The sequence below is a fragment of the Hyperolius riggenbachi genome, chromosome 8, assembly GCF_040937935.1.
Source record: "Hyperolius riggenbachi isolate aHypRig1 chromosome 8, aHypRig1.pri, whole genome shotgun sequence".
Taxonomy (NCBI): Eukaryota; Metazoa; Chordata; class Amphibia; order Anura; family Hyperoliidae; genus Hyperolius; species Hyperolius riggenbachi.
The window spans coordinates 77,329,542-77,343,800 of record NC_090653.1 but is presented as its reverse complement, the minus strand read 5'-3'; the positions used below and the strand labels follow the sequence as shown (position 1 = coordinate 77,343,800).

At 47.0% G+C, this 14,259-nt stretch overlaps 1 protein-coding gene across 9 annotated transcripts in view; it reads right to left on the bottom strand.

Annotated features, from left to right (window-relative positions):
- LOC137528935 (uncharacterized) overlaps nt 1-14,259 on the bottom strand; it is a 324,022-nt gene that overhangs the window by 11,543 nt on the left and 298,220 nt on the right. For 2 of the 9 annotated variants that reach the window (XM_068250726.1, XM_068250727.1), the window contains exon 1: nt 2,523-2,633. The exons of 5 other annotated variants lie outside the window; for them this stretch is intronic. Coding sequence is in view for 2 of the 4 variants with exons in the window: in XM_068250718.1 (XP_068106819.1) it covers nt 9,138-9,173 (36 nt within the window). In the remaining 2 variants the exon portion in view is untranslated. Of the gene's footprint in view, nt 1-2,522; nt 2,634-9,137; nt 9,203-14,259 lie in introns of those variants that run through there. 2 more of the 9 variants (XM_068250718.1, XM_068250721.1) reach the window with 2 other exon arrangements.

Sequence of the window (14,259 nt, the reverse complement as noted above, 5' to 3'; positions counted from 1 at the left end):
GATTCCCAATTCCCCAGAGCTGAACTAGAATTTAACTCTTGCGGTCAAATACTGAGCTGTTCATTTCTGTGCATACGGTAAGTGCAGTCTAATGTACACTCCCAGGCAGGTACATTGCAACCATTATAAATAAGCAGGTATGTAGTGCCAATCCTGTGTGCCACCCTGCATACTACAGCTCTGGTCCTGTGTGCCACACTGCACACTATAGCTTTGATCTTGCGTGCCACCCTGCACACTAGAGCTCTGGTCCTACGTGCCTCCCTGCACACTAGAGCTCTGGTCTGGTGCCACCCTGCACACTAGAGCTCTGGTCTGGTGCCACCCTGCACACTAGAGCTCTGGTCCTGCGTGCCACCCTGCTCACTAGAGCTCTGGTCCTGCCCGCCACCCTGCACACTACAGCTCTGGTCCTGCCCGCCACCCTGCACACTACAGCTCTGGTCCTGCCCGCCACCCTGCACACTACAGCTCTGGTCCTGCCCGCCACCCTGCACACTACAGCTCTGGTCCTGCCCGCCACCCTGCACACTACAGCTCTGGTCCTGCCCGCCACCCTGCACACTACAGCTCTGGTCCTGCCCGCCACCCTGCACACTACAGCTCTGGTCCTGCCTGCCACCCTGCACACTACAGTTCTTGTCCTGCCTGTCACCCTGCATGCTACAGCTCCGGTCTGCATGCTATTTTAGTCAAGTGTGCCACCCTACATTCTACAGCTTGAGCCCTGAAAGCCATCCTGTATGCTACCGCTCTAGTGTGCCACCCTGCATTCTAGAGCTTCTGTCCTGCATGCCATACTAGGTGCCACCCTGCTTTTTGCAGCTTAAATGATCTGTGCCATCCTGTATGCTACTGTCCCATCTGCCACCCTGCATGCCATCATAAGTGCCACCCTGCTTTTTACAGCTGGAGTCCTCTGTGCCATCCTGTACGTTACAGCTCCAGTCCCGTCTGTCAACCTGCATGAGCTTCAGTCCTGTACGGCGTCCTGTATGCCACTCTGCAGGCTACATCCCTCCTCCTTCCAGCAGTCCCGCGGACAGAGTTAACTAAATGCGGTACAGGATATGGAGCTCTCTAAATGCAGTCCTTGGCATAGATGCATGGAATCATACAACTATCACAATGCATCCCTAGACATACAGGTCTGGACTTACAAACACCCCGAGATCTCTGGACTGATGAGTAGCTTCCCGTATGCATCTTTTCTCCTAGATACACCACTAAGTATAGATGCTATTCTGTACAGTCAAGACATTACACTCTCCCATGCACTGTACATCAGCAGGTGCCTGACTTTGGAAGCGATCACACATTTCTGACAATGATCTGGATAATCATATCTTGCTCCCTATGTAACCAATCTCCAATGTATGCTCATATTTCTGGGCATATCAGGTCTTCTATATATATTCCTGTACACAGCACACTTAGCATTCCTGGACCTGTTAAAGTTTTAAAGCTGAGCGAAACTTAACTCACATCAAACACAAATACACAATCCACCTAAGCCGGTTTCTTCCTCGCCCGCTGATTCCATGCATAGCTAAGCCGAGACCAAACATGTGTGCCAGCTCTATGGGATCTCAGACGCACCACATGTCCCACCACCCTGTATACACAGCCCTGATCCGCTGCAAAACTGTCAGCCTCCATGTGCGCCTGATTCCTCTCCTATGCTTATACAATGCCACCGGCCACCGATATCACTTCCACTTTGCCCTGAAATCAAAGCACATGCTGCAATAAACAGAAGCAGCCCAGCTGCAGAAGATACATATGTAAGGTGTGAGGCTGCAGGATGCACTGCTAAATACATGAAGGCTAAACACATGAAAACATGCAAATAAACAAGGGAAGATCAGCACTTAGAACTTTGTGCATTAGGTGCTTGAATGGGTCTGTGAGCCAACCAATATTACAGACACCTGATAATACCCATCTGACAGGGAGCTGGAAAACCCCTTCAAGACATGTCAGGGCAGAGACAACTGGCAGTACATAATATATATATATATATATATATATATATATATATATATATATATATATATATATATATATATATATATATATATATATATATATATACACATACACATACACATATACATACACACTAATTGGCACTCCCCACAAATTGACCCTAGACTATGTGGTAAAGATCAGATTGAGTACCTCTAAATGACAGTTTAGTGACAAGTCTATATATACTCTATAAAAGTGCCGCAGAGGATATATAGATATATTCACACAAATACAAACACAGGCACTCTGTACATTGAAGTGAATACCCCACCCCACATAGTCCAGCACAATGTAAACATCCCATATGATTGCATGTGCTACTGATTGCACAAGCCCCGCCGGTGGCTCCCAGGCAGATCCCAGAAGTAAACAGCCCGCACATTGCAAGCAGACAGCTTCCCGGCAGGAATTGACAATCGTGCGATGCCGGTGATCAGGACCCCCCGATACTCGTGCGATGCCGGTGATCAAGACCCCCCATCCCTGCTTACCCGGCTCAGCAGCAGCAGTCAGAGATAGAGAGGCGCAACAATACTCCCATCCGCGGCACACACAGCAGCAGGACAGCCGCTCACACGCTGCACGCAACACACAGGCGAGAGTTCCACTAACAGCCGCGCACAGGAGCCGCCAGCAGCCAACTTGGACAAGCCACGCCCGCCTCCCGACCTGCCACTCAGCAGCGGGCCCCGCCTCTACATAACATCAACATGTTCAGACATGCTGGGGAGAGAGAGAAGTGCTGAGCAAGGGGTTAATTCTCCCAGTGACAGGGGGGCGGGCTCACCCCCCCAATGACTGCATCCCACCTCACCCCCCCAATGACTGCATCCCACCCCGATGTCTTCGGTGTTTTTAAATTCACGCATGAATACATCACATTGTAACAGTGGCCTGATTTATCACCGGTGATTAATATGCTTCTGCTGCTGCAGTGTAGCCCCACTAAGTTCTCACGTGTAACACTACAGTCCTGACCCAATATTTGCTCTAATCCTGTGCAGGCTGCAATCCAGCCTGGAACTTGTGTGCAAACAATGCAGAGCAGTCTATACCTACCTGCCCTTTCCCGCCCATTCCCCTCCCCCACACACAAGGCAAATCTCACCAAAAGTAACACTGTTGTGGCTCAATGTTTCCCCATCTCACCTACACCTTAGTCGGCTATACACAAACTGACAAGTGTCCTGAACAGAGAATGGCAATGATGTGACAATGATCTGCATGCAAACAACACAGATGGGAACTGGGAAAGTGAAATAAAGTTGATTGTATTGAATTGCATGACTTTTTCATGCAAGTAGGGGTTATTTACATCTTATTGACCAGGTCTAGTGCTGAGCTCTTTCCTATTTTCTTTTGTTTAGCTGCTGTTTTTTTTTATCAGGACACTATTGATCACCCTAATTATCTGTCAACAGATACTGATGGGTTTAGGAGATGAGTAATAGAGAATTGCTATAGCCCCATTACAGAGTTTTTCTGCATTTGTTTAGACTCATTTGTAGAGCTTGTTTTGCCTAATCTGTCTATAAGCACCATGATTAGTTGTCAGGTATATCACCTGTGAAATCCCTTCCATACAATGGACTGTCTGTGCTATAAAGCTATGCACAGCGCACTGTCTCAGAAAAGAATCTAGCGTGTGTACAGCATGCCTAAAGATCCACAAATGCCCATGGATAGTGCCAGTCATGCAGGAGCATCTTCTTGTACATCCAGGGCAGTAAAATGCGCTTGTTCAGGACAATGGCTGTACTACAGGAGCGTGGCTATACTACAGGAGCGTGGCTGTACTACAGGAGCGTGGCTGTACTACAGGAGCGTGGCTGAAGATGTGAAACTTCCTGCAAAATAGCTGAGAGCGGACAGTGTAATGTCCGCTCCGAAGGTCTGGATGTGGCCCGGGGCAGATGCGTTACCCCAATAGGCTATATGGGGAAATGCATCCGCCTGCACGGGATTATCGGACTGCACAGAAGTGCGGTCTACTTACTGCAACGGATTCCACGCATTTATACATTTTGCTATGAGCAGAGAACGGACAAAAAATGTCTGTTCTCCGTTCAAGTGGGAACAGATCCTTTCACACTGTGCAGATTGCCTTGCAATACGATTGCAATATAACGATTCCAAAAAGTCGCACAACGCATTACGTGTACATGATTGTACGTGATAGTGTGATCTTGTGGTGATGCATACAGTACGAGGGAAGGTTCACTACCACTGTAAACACACACGTTACCGGGTTAACGCAAGTGACAGGCAGCCTATTGGGCCAGTCAAAGTGCGGGGATAATGTCCTTTAAAGTGATTGGACCCGCAGGGGCTCAGGGCAGGACGAGTGGAGCTCTCGTCAATGCCAATTAGCAGGCATAAGTTCGTAGCGCTCGCTATGCTACTCTGATAAGGCATGTTAACTCTGATAAGGCACGTTAACTCTTATAAGTGCAGTAAGGGGAGCTATAGCAATAGTGAATCAACCCCTGTCATTCCAGCCAAGCTCCCATTTGTGTACGAGGGCGACAGCTCAAGTATGGCCCACACCTGCGTAGCAGCATGGAGCCGCTTGTGCATAAAGGAAAACGCCGTGCCTGAGCAGTCCTGTGCTACTGCACAGCAGAACATCATTAAGATGAAATGGGGCCTAATGGCCCGTACTCACGGGCTGCAGAAGTGGCCTGTCGCCAGCACACGTGAGCGTGCTAGCGACAGGCCGGCGACAGCTTCTCTCCAGGTCCCTCCGCGTACACACGCGGAAGAGGGACCAGCGGCGAGACGGAAGCTGTCGCCGACGTTCCTCCTCCCCCCGCCGGAAGCTCCATTTACCTCTATGGAGGTTGCTGTCGCTAGTCCGCGTACTCACGCGGACTAGCGACAGTTGCGGCGGAGGTGCGGCGGCGACTGTTGCCATGCGATTGAAACTTTCAATCGCATGGCGACAAGAGCGACGGGCGACAGTTCGGGGTGCGCGCGCGTGCAACGGCCCATACTCACGGGCGACCTGTCGCCGCAACACGCGCGCGCCGCGTGTTGAGGCGACAAAAGTCCCTCGTGAGTAAAGGCCATTAGGCAATAGCAGTTTTGCCCACCGCTGATGGTCACCTTGCTTTTTTAGTAAGATTTGGTGGGGGTAGCATCCACTAGGCCCCTAGGTTCTCTAGGCCCTAGTCAACTGCCTAGGTTTGCCATGTAGATGTGGCACAGGCCGTACTTGCAACTGCCCAGAGCGACCACACTCATGTCTGCGTGAAAATATTTGTCGGGCCCTTGTCAAATAGGTTCGGAGGGTCCCAGGCAGCGCTGGATTGGTGGAGTTGGTAGGGATGGTGCGAGCCTGCAGACTATCTAGAGTCTCTTCACTACTGAGGCAAATATCTCATTTTGACCCTTTTCCAGCTTCAGGTACCCTTAATACAAACCCTTTACTCTGCTTATACACCTCTCAACCCTGTGCCCAGTAGCATAGTTTAGGAGCTCTGCTCCCCAGTGCCAGTTTTACACTGGGCTCCCCAAGCACTGGAGCACCAAAACCCGACAAGAACAGTTGCAGCATCAGAGAGGTGTAGGCTGGGCAGGAGAACAGTCTATTGATGGTTACAAGTAATCAAAGCACATATAGAGGTGATCATTACCAGCTTATAACCAACTAGTGACTTAAGCCCGTTTGAAAACAGTCTGTCATCACCGTGCGCGCCGCGCAAGCCTGCCCGTCCAGCCTGCCCCGCGCACTGTCCCAACGGCTGTCAGTGCTTGAGATGCGCAGTAGCACAAAAGCACTGACACACGGACAGAATGCAGGGACACTTGAGGATTATTAGGTAGGATAAATGGCAAATCAAGCAGTTGAAGGTCCAGGGGCCCTGGTGCGGTCGTTACCTCCTCATCCCCTATTGCTATGCCACTGACTGTGCCTGTCCTAGGAAAGCCAGTATGGGTGGTCTGCATCATATTCATATATTTCTAGTTTGGGGAGTGGGGAGGAGGGGGGGGGGGGGGTTGGGATTACATTCTAACATATGTCGAGGCAATTTGAATGCTTGTTTCATCCCAGTCCTGATGTTATGCTTGTCACAGTGATCTGTCATCACTTTGTATGTATGTATACTTTATGGGCAGGTCTGGTGACTGATGAAATATACATGAAATCCCATCACTGCCACAGTTTTCACTTAGAGAATTTCATTCAGTTCCAGATATTTATAGGCAGTTACTGATTGAAGTTGCTGGGACTGCAGCACATCTGCATGGACTGGACAGTAGGCCAGTGGGCTTATGCAAAGCTTCGCACCACTCTGGGCAATGCAATACTAGCCGTGAGAGTGTTATTATCAGACTCCTGACTGGAAGGTGATGTACTGTGCATCAGTAGGTAACCAAAAAAATCCCGCTGCACCAATTGGTTGGGTGAAAATAGAAAATCTCTTTATTCTTTTAATCCATCATCAGTGTTCCAATAAAAAGCTCACGCGTATCGGAGCATAGAATGTCTCCTCAATCACTGCCCCACAATCCATACCTCCCTGAGGTTATCACTTCTGGCAGGGTGCAATATGGTTGGTTCAGCACCACACTGTATAGTGATTGGAGCAATGGCTACACACAGAAAGATGATCTGCTGCTCTCACTACATGCTGTTGGGCTGGGTATGAAAGTCAAGTAATCTGTCAGTACAGGACAGGAGTGGAAAGCATGAACCGTCTAAACCAGTGGCGTAGCTAAAGAGCTCTGGGCCCCAGTGCAAGTATTACATTGGGCCCCCCAAGCACTCTATACATAACAATTGATATGGGGCACCAAACCCTGCCAAGGACAGCCACAGTGTCAGAGGAGCATGAAGGGGATGGGGAACAGTTTGTTAATGATTACAATTCAAAGCATCAATAGAAGTGATTATTACCAGCACAGGACCAATAGAGAGCTAATACTGTGTTTGACGGAGGGCCCCTCTGGCCCAAGAGCCCTTGTGCAGTTGCAACCTCTGCACCCCCTATTTCTACACCACTGGTCAGTGGAGACCAGTGGTGTAGCAATCCCCTATATGGTTGCGACTGCACCAGGGCTCTTGGGCCAGAGAGGCCCTCCGTCAAACACAGTATTAACTTTCTATTGGTCCTGTGCTGGTAATAATCACTTCTATTGATTATTATTGGGTTAGTCTGCTGAGTTTCTGCAGAGAATAAACTTTACCTGCAAGGCTTTTTTCAGGAATGGGAATGGCTGCCATTCATCCCATAAAGTCATATATGCTGCCGCTCTGGCATAGTATGACCAGAGCCTCATAGAGGAATCCGGGGTCAGACATCACAGGACTCTATAGAGATTCCAGTGATTTGTTTTTTAAATAAAGGGTTTATTTAAACAAATAATAATCAACAGGTTGTTAGTCTGCTGATATTGAAATCTATACCTCTATGGGCTGGTGCACACCAAGAGTGGTTCTGAGCGTTTTTAAAAACGCTAGCGCTTGGAAAAGCGCTTGCCTAATGTATTTCAATGGGATGGTGCACGCCAGAGCGGTTTGTTTTTTCCTCAAACGCAAACTCGGGTCCTGCAGCATTTTTGCTGATTTCTGAGCCAATTCAGCCTCAATATTAAGTATAGGAAAGTGGAAAATCACTCTGAAAAGCGCTAGATCAGAGCAATTTTCCAAGTGTTTTTGTTACAGAAGCTGTTCAGTTACAGTTCTACTGTGACAAAATATAAAATCTGCTACACAAAAATGCTCCAAAAAAAAACGCTAGTATACTTAGAAAATCACTCCAAACATGCCTACAATCACCTTAAAAAATCACTTTGAGCGTTTGCTTTTACGCTAGCGTTTTTTGGTGTGCACTGGCCCTATGGTTGAAGATATACAGTACTAGCCGATACACAAGCCAATGGCAGTGCAACCAGACAGAAGATTATAAAACTGCACCTTCCAATCAAATATTAAAGAACACGCGACACCCATGCTAACCTAGAAATAAAAAACACACATATAAGTAGATAAATACTACTTCTACTTACATAACAGATGTAGTGTGCTATCCACGTAATGATTCCTATACATTTTATAAAGGAAAAGCAGAAAATCCTATTCTAGGCAGTGGCCATCTTGCCAAACGAATGCTTCTTGACTCTTGTTTTCCTCCCTCCCTTCTCTTGCTCATTGTGTATTCATTAGCTGCCCTCCTCCCAGAGTCTTCAGACACTCCCACTGAGGTGTATACTAACAACTGCACTCTCTTTTTTATTCACACATCCAATCACTGAGTCACCTCAGCCTTGCTTGTAAACACAAGTAATCAGAGGGTGTTTCTGATGAGCAGCTAGATAGGGAAATAAATGGAAGAGGAGGAATATATTATAGATAAAAAGAACTCCCAGTATTCAACTCTTTGGCACTGTTTGGCACTAGGGCCAGTGCTCCTAAAGTATGTGATAACTACAAAATATAACAGCAGAAAGTTTTGCAAGTTTTGAATGCAGGATTAGCATCTTTCTCACTTAATACACTCAACCAGTTGCTGTTGAAATTTAATTTTTATGGTTACAACACCGCTTTAAAACAAACTGGAACAGTTAAACAAAATTTAGGATAAGCTAACCGCAGCATTTCCATGTCCCTCTGTGGGGTTCAAAACCCAACACATTTGCCGAATGCCGCCGGAGGTTGCTAAATGCTTTTCTGCTTGTTAGCAGAAATGCATTTGACCGAGACACCACACTGCTGGTTTAGACGCCCATCTGAACCAGCCCTTAGGCCAGTTTCACACTTGGTTTTTCTGTTGCGGTTGGATGGGATGCCCCTGCCGTATCCCGCCGCAATGCAAAAAAAAATGACAAACATATGAGTATGTAGCAGAGTGTGCCGACAGGGTCATATGCATAACGCCGCCCTACAATCAGTGATGCACTTCCTGCTGGACAGGAAGCATGTCACTGGGATTCCAGTCAGTCCGCGTATGTGTGTCGCAACTATCTGCCGTTCATACTTCCTGTGCCACTCATTGACTGCAATTACGCCAAGCACCACAACAGAGGGCTGCGTGGCTGCAGTACATATTAACAACTGGTGATAAAGAACCAGTCAGCCATGCCAGTACATGTTTATAGCTCACCCAGTGCCAATCTCCAGCTGCAGTACTCACCAGCATACAGGTCTCACTATTTCCCTAACTTTACCCTACCAGTTACTGTGACAGTTACAAAGTGCTTTCAACTGAATGTAATGTCTGCAACCAGAAACTCACTGTAGTGTAATGCAGGGAGCATTTATAATCACCTTAACCCCGTATTCATCTCTGGCTGAACAATACTGCACTATAATCACATTATGATGAGGGATGGCATCCAATGACTTTGTTAGCCCTGCTTGGAATTTGTAAAACTACTGAACATTTCTTTCCAGATACCTCATACACCTAATGATACAGTCCAGTCACACATGAATACTATTGCACCGATCCGAGCTTCCAAGTGCAGAGTCCTGGGTAATTCTGACATCCTGCACCGGCCTAAGGGTAGCTTATCTACAGGGGCCCCTTGTCTTCTGGAGTGGCATTGGGTGCTCTGGTGATGTCGCTGCTGATATATACTCTGTTTATAAGTAGAGAGGGGAGAGCACAGAAGTCCTGAAGTATTATCAGTGACTGTGGAGTCACCGTGACATCACTGCTGATGTATGCTCAGTACCGGGGCCGGATTTCTGGAAAGGCCACAAAGGCCCGGGCCTTGGGCAGCAGCAGCTCCAGCGGCACCTGGAAATGAAATAGGGGTTGCTGCATATGGAAGAAAGGCTGTAAATGGGAAGAGACACACGGAAGAGGGAAGCTGATGTCCAAGGGAGCTGTACAAGGAAGAGAAGGGCTGCAACACAGGGATGTTACATATGGAAGAGGGGGCTGCACATGGAATGGGAGGGGCTGCTGCACTTGGAAGGGGAGCCCCAACACACTTGGCCTAAGGGCAGACAAAGAATAGATCCAGCCTTGCTCAGTACAAAGTCCTATTGCATGCAACCATGGAGCCGTCACATCCTAGATCCTCAGAGACCACTAGAGCTGCTGCTTGTTTGGTTTTTAGGGATGTAGAAATCTTTTTACTCTTTAGCATGAGAGGCCTGATGAGGACAGACTTTATCTAAAAGAAACACATGGCAGAGCACCTACGCTGTGGTAACGTCACAATGGCAGCAATACAGGAGTCTACTGGGCTTCAAGGGGGATGGGATCAGCAAAAACCAATGAGCCCTACTGTACACTTCTCTAGTAATGGATCCACCTGCATACCCCCCAGCCAGGTGTGCCCAGAGACAGGATGCACAATATAGACCTGTCACAGCCCTGAAGCAGGAGGTGGCAATCTATTTACCCCTGCAGAGACCCTGAACTTAAAACCACACTAGTCACATGACTGCAGTGAGAGATCAGTCCCACTCTGGGAACAGAGGTTTCTCCTAGATCTGCGTGGACACTCAGCTGCAGAGCTTGTTTTTCTTACTGTACAATACACCACTAGCTACTTCCTGTACCGCGGACTGTCACTACTACAAGATGGGGTTGACTCAGAAAGATTCAGTCTGTGCCTTCACTTTTACATTCTAAACAGCAGTATGAATCAATACAAGCTGACACACCACAGAGCCTGATGCTCACTCTCTGTACTCTGGTGCTTAAAATGTAACTGTCGGGCATAAAATCAAAAATAAATTCTCTATTTTTATCTGGTAAACAAGTAATAAGGATGCTAACCAGGCAGTCCAAAAGTTAAAATCACGCTTACTTTTCTTGTTGATAAATGATCATGTTGATAAAGGAAGTTGCAGGGCATGCTGGGTTTTCCTTTTTTGCTTCTCTACTTTCCCCTCCAACTTGACTAATGCAGCCTGATTAGCTGAAGCCCCTTTCCCACCTGTTTTCCCCTCCCACACCTCTGTTCCTCTCTGATTGGCCAATATTTCTCACGCTGAGACAATGCACTTTCTATAGTGAAGGGTGGGCAATGCATACACAACCAAGCAGAGGAGTAAAGGAGGAAATTACATCAGGACTGGCTTCAAAATAGTCACAGTTAAAATGGGAAATGCTAAGAAGGATTTTCTCTTTTTTTGTTTACTGTAGTGTAGAAAAATCACTAAAATCAAAACGTGGACAGTGCAATACGTATGCTATGTAAGTAGAGCAATTATTTATCTACTTATATATGTGGTTTTTTTTTTAGATAGTATGGCTGACAGCTCCTCTTTCAGGTCATGGGAAAGAAGGCTCACATCTGAGCACTTTCATTACTACTGTTAGATGACATTTCTAGCTCTGTGCCTTGAGGTGGACTTGAATGTACACATTAGGCAGCAGAGGATAAGGGAAGGTTATACTTTACTCTCAGTTGGACGTACAGCTGTAAGATAAACCAAGCGGGCTTTTAGCTCACCTGCATTATTTCCTGGAGAGTATTTGTTCTTGTAGCTCGGTTCCTCTCCAGAGTGGCCTCTTTTACCTCTAAGTGATACAGTATTTGTTCTTGTAGCTCGGTTACTCTCCAGAGTGGCCTATTTTACCTCTAAGTGATAATCTCCTATGGAGAACCAAGTGGATGATCATTGGATTACATGTTTCCAGCAGTGTGATCAAAAGTGCCTATGTAATCTAAACTTACCAATAGCGATGGTCATGTCTAGGAGAACTCATGGAGAAGCATGTGATCGGTTTGGTCAGGTGATAGGTATGCAAGTCTCTGATTTGCTTAGCTTACCTTCCCTGCAGGGCCTGTACCCTAGCAGGTGCAGAAAGAGAGTGGCTAAGATTGCCTCTGACCCATCTCAACCTTCTCACTTCATTTTCCAAACTATGCTTTTTAGGAGTGAGATACCGGTCAGTTGCAACAAACACTTCCAGACACAAGAACAGCTTCTTCCCTCAGGCGGTAGCCATGCTTAGTGCAGAACCACGCTATAGCTGCTAGATCTAGAAAGCTATACAGCATAGAACTGAAAATGAACACTTCTCACCCTGTTTACTGCCACTATAACTTACATACTGTTCTTGACTTGCAATCACCTAAACTGTGTGTCCTTGTATTGTTTTTGTCGGAGTGTGTTAAGCAACTGACAAGTCAAATTCTTTGTAAGTGTAAACTTATTTGGCCAAATAAAGTTGATTCTGATGTGCTAAAGCAGGATGTGATCACAGCAAATCAGACCTTTGCAAATCTATCAGCTGATCAAACAGATCACATGCTCCTCCATGAGTTCTCTTAGTGATGACCTTCACCACCTACCTATTGCCTACATGGATGAGCCTAATATGAATTCTCTGCTGGTGTAGTTTGCCTAATGACCATTCATTATTGTAACCCTGCCTGCCGTGACACTAGTGCTGTATCTACGATTGTTAGCTATATATTACCCTGATCTGGCCCTGGGTTTATAATTTGTCACCCAGCCATGGTTTCATAAATGCTGCTTCTCATCCTGTCCTGTTTAATGCACATTACTGTAATCCTGACTTGGTGGAATGCTTATTATTGTAATCCCGCCTTGGTTTAATACACATTACCCTGATCCTGCCCTGGTTAGTACTTAATATTGTAATCCTTTCCTGGTTTGATACTTAACTTCTCAAATCTTGCCCCGGTTTGATTGCAGTTACTGTGATCCTTTCCTGGTTTAATTCTTATTACCGTAATCTCATCCTGGTTTAATGCCTGTTAAGGTGATCCAGCCTGAGTTGCATACTTGGTACCGTAATCTCTATCTGGTTTAATATAGGTTACATCCCGCGCAACTTGAAGACTTGTTAGTGCAGCGCTGGCTCATTGCTTGTTACTGCGATATGGGGAATGGGTTAACTGGAAGTGTCTCCAGGAGATGCTGATGCACATTGTGTCCTGTATGGTTGCAGAGCTCTCTCCTGACTGGTCCAGAGGCTGATTGGGGCCTTGCGATTGGCTGTCTCTGCAGCTCCATTCACAGGGCTAGCACCAATCAGCAGTTTTTATTGTGTAGCTGCTGCATAAGCGATGCACAAACTGCCAGGGAACTGAGAGGAGAAGAGGGCAGATCCTGGCTCTGCTCAGCAGCAGCATCCAAAGCGTGTACCCAATGTGCTCCGCAACACACTGCTTCAATCCATGTGCTGCCATTTCCGCGCTAAACATAGAATAGCCTGATATGATCAGACTGCAGCATGTGCCCAGCTGCAAATAGACCAGAGGGAGGAGGGGTGGTAGTCCTGCAGGTACATCACCAGTGTAGGGTGCATAGAAAGCACACCAGTAAAGCCACACCGCAGTGATCACTACTTAATCTCCCCACTATAGCCATTTCCTGTGTCCTGCTGACCACACAGCCATGACCTGCTATTGCCTAGCTGGCATGTATGAACCCTGGCATCAGTACAAGCTGTTATAGGAATAATTATGTGGTTTGGGGCACAGGTGACAACTATACAGAGAACAAAAGGCGGTAATATACCAGGACATCGGGCTTAACTCACTAAGGCTCTGCTGGGCTACAGATCATTGGAGGTCATAACTGGTCCAATAAACCTGCTCTGGATTCATTTAAATGTAATTCCAGTCACACAAATGGGATATTGGTGGTTTCCATGTGGTCAGGCTGAAATCCAAAAATGTGATTATATCCTGAATGCAGGAGGCATAAATGGCTGTACAAGTGTCCTCTTGCCTCCTGTCTGACCCTGGCTCCTGGTTCCCACAGACTCTTTTTGGCAAGGTATTTGGAGGAATGCCTATTCTAGATTCCTACTTAGCATTAGTTCTTGGCACAAACAGTTCTCTTTACTGCTTATCACCTGTGTCTAAAAAAACTTCAGTATAGTGAACACAAACCCAGACTAATTAATGTTCACATCTCATGAATTCATCTCTGCCTTGATCAACATACATAAAGCCAGTTGCGTGGGGTCCAGTATTAGTCATGGAGAGAATCCCAAGACAGAACAACAAAAGTTGTTTAGGAGATTAAAGGAGTTATCAGAGAAATTACCTAAAATGAGCTTTACTCACCTGGGGCTTTCTCCGGCCCCTTGCAGCAGACTGTCCCACGCCAACAGCTCTGCTCCCCGCCATTGTCCCGGTCTCGCCACTCGGTGTTAAGGCCGACCACGGGGTCGGCCTTACTGCAGCTGCGTGAAGTGCCGCTGTCAATCGCCACGTGGGCCGCGGCGAACTGCGCAGAACTAATGCGCCTGTGCAATTCTCCGCGGCCCACATGGCAATGAT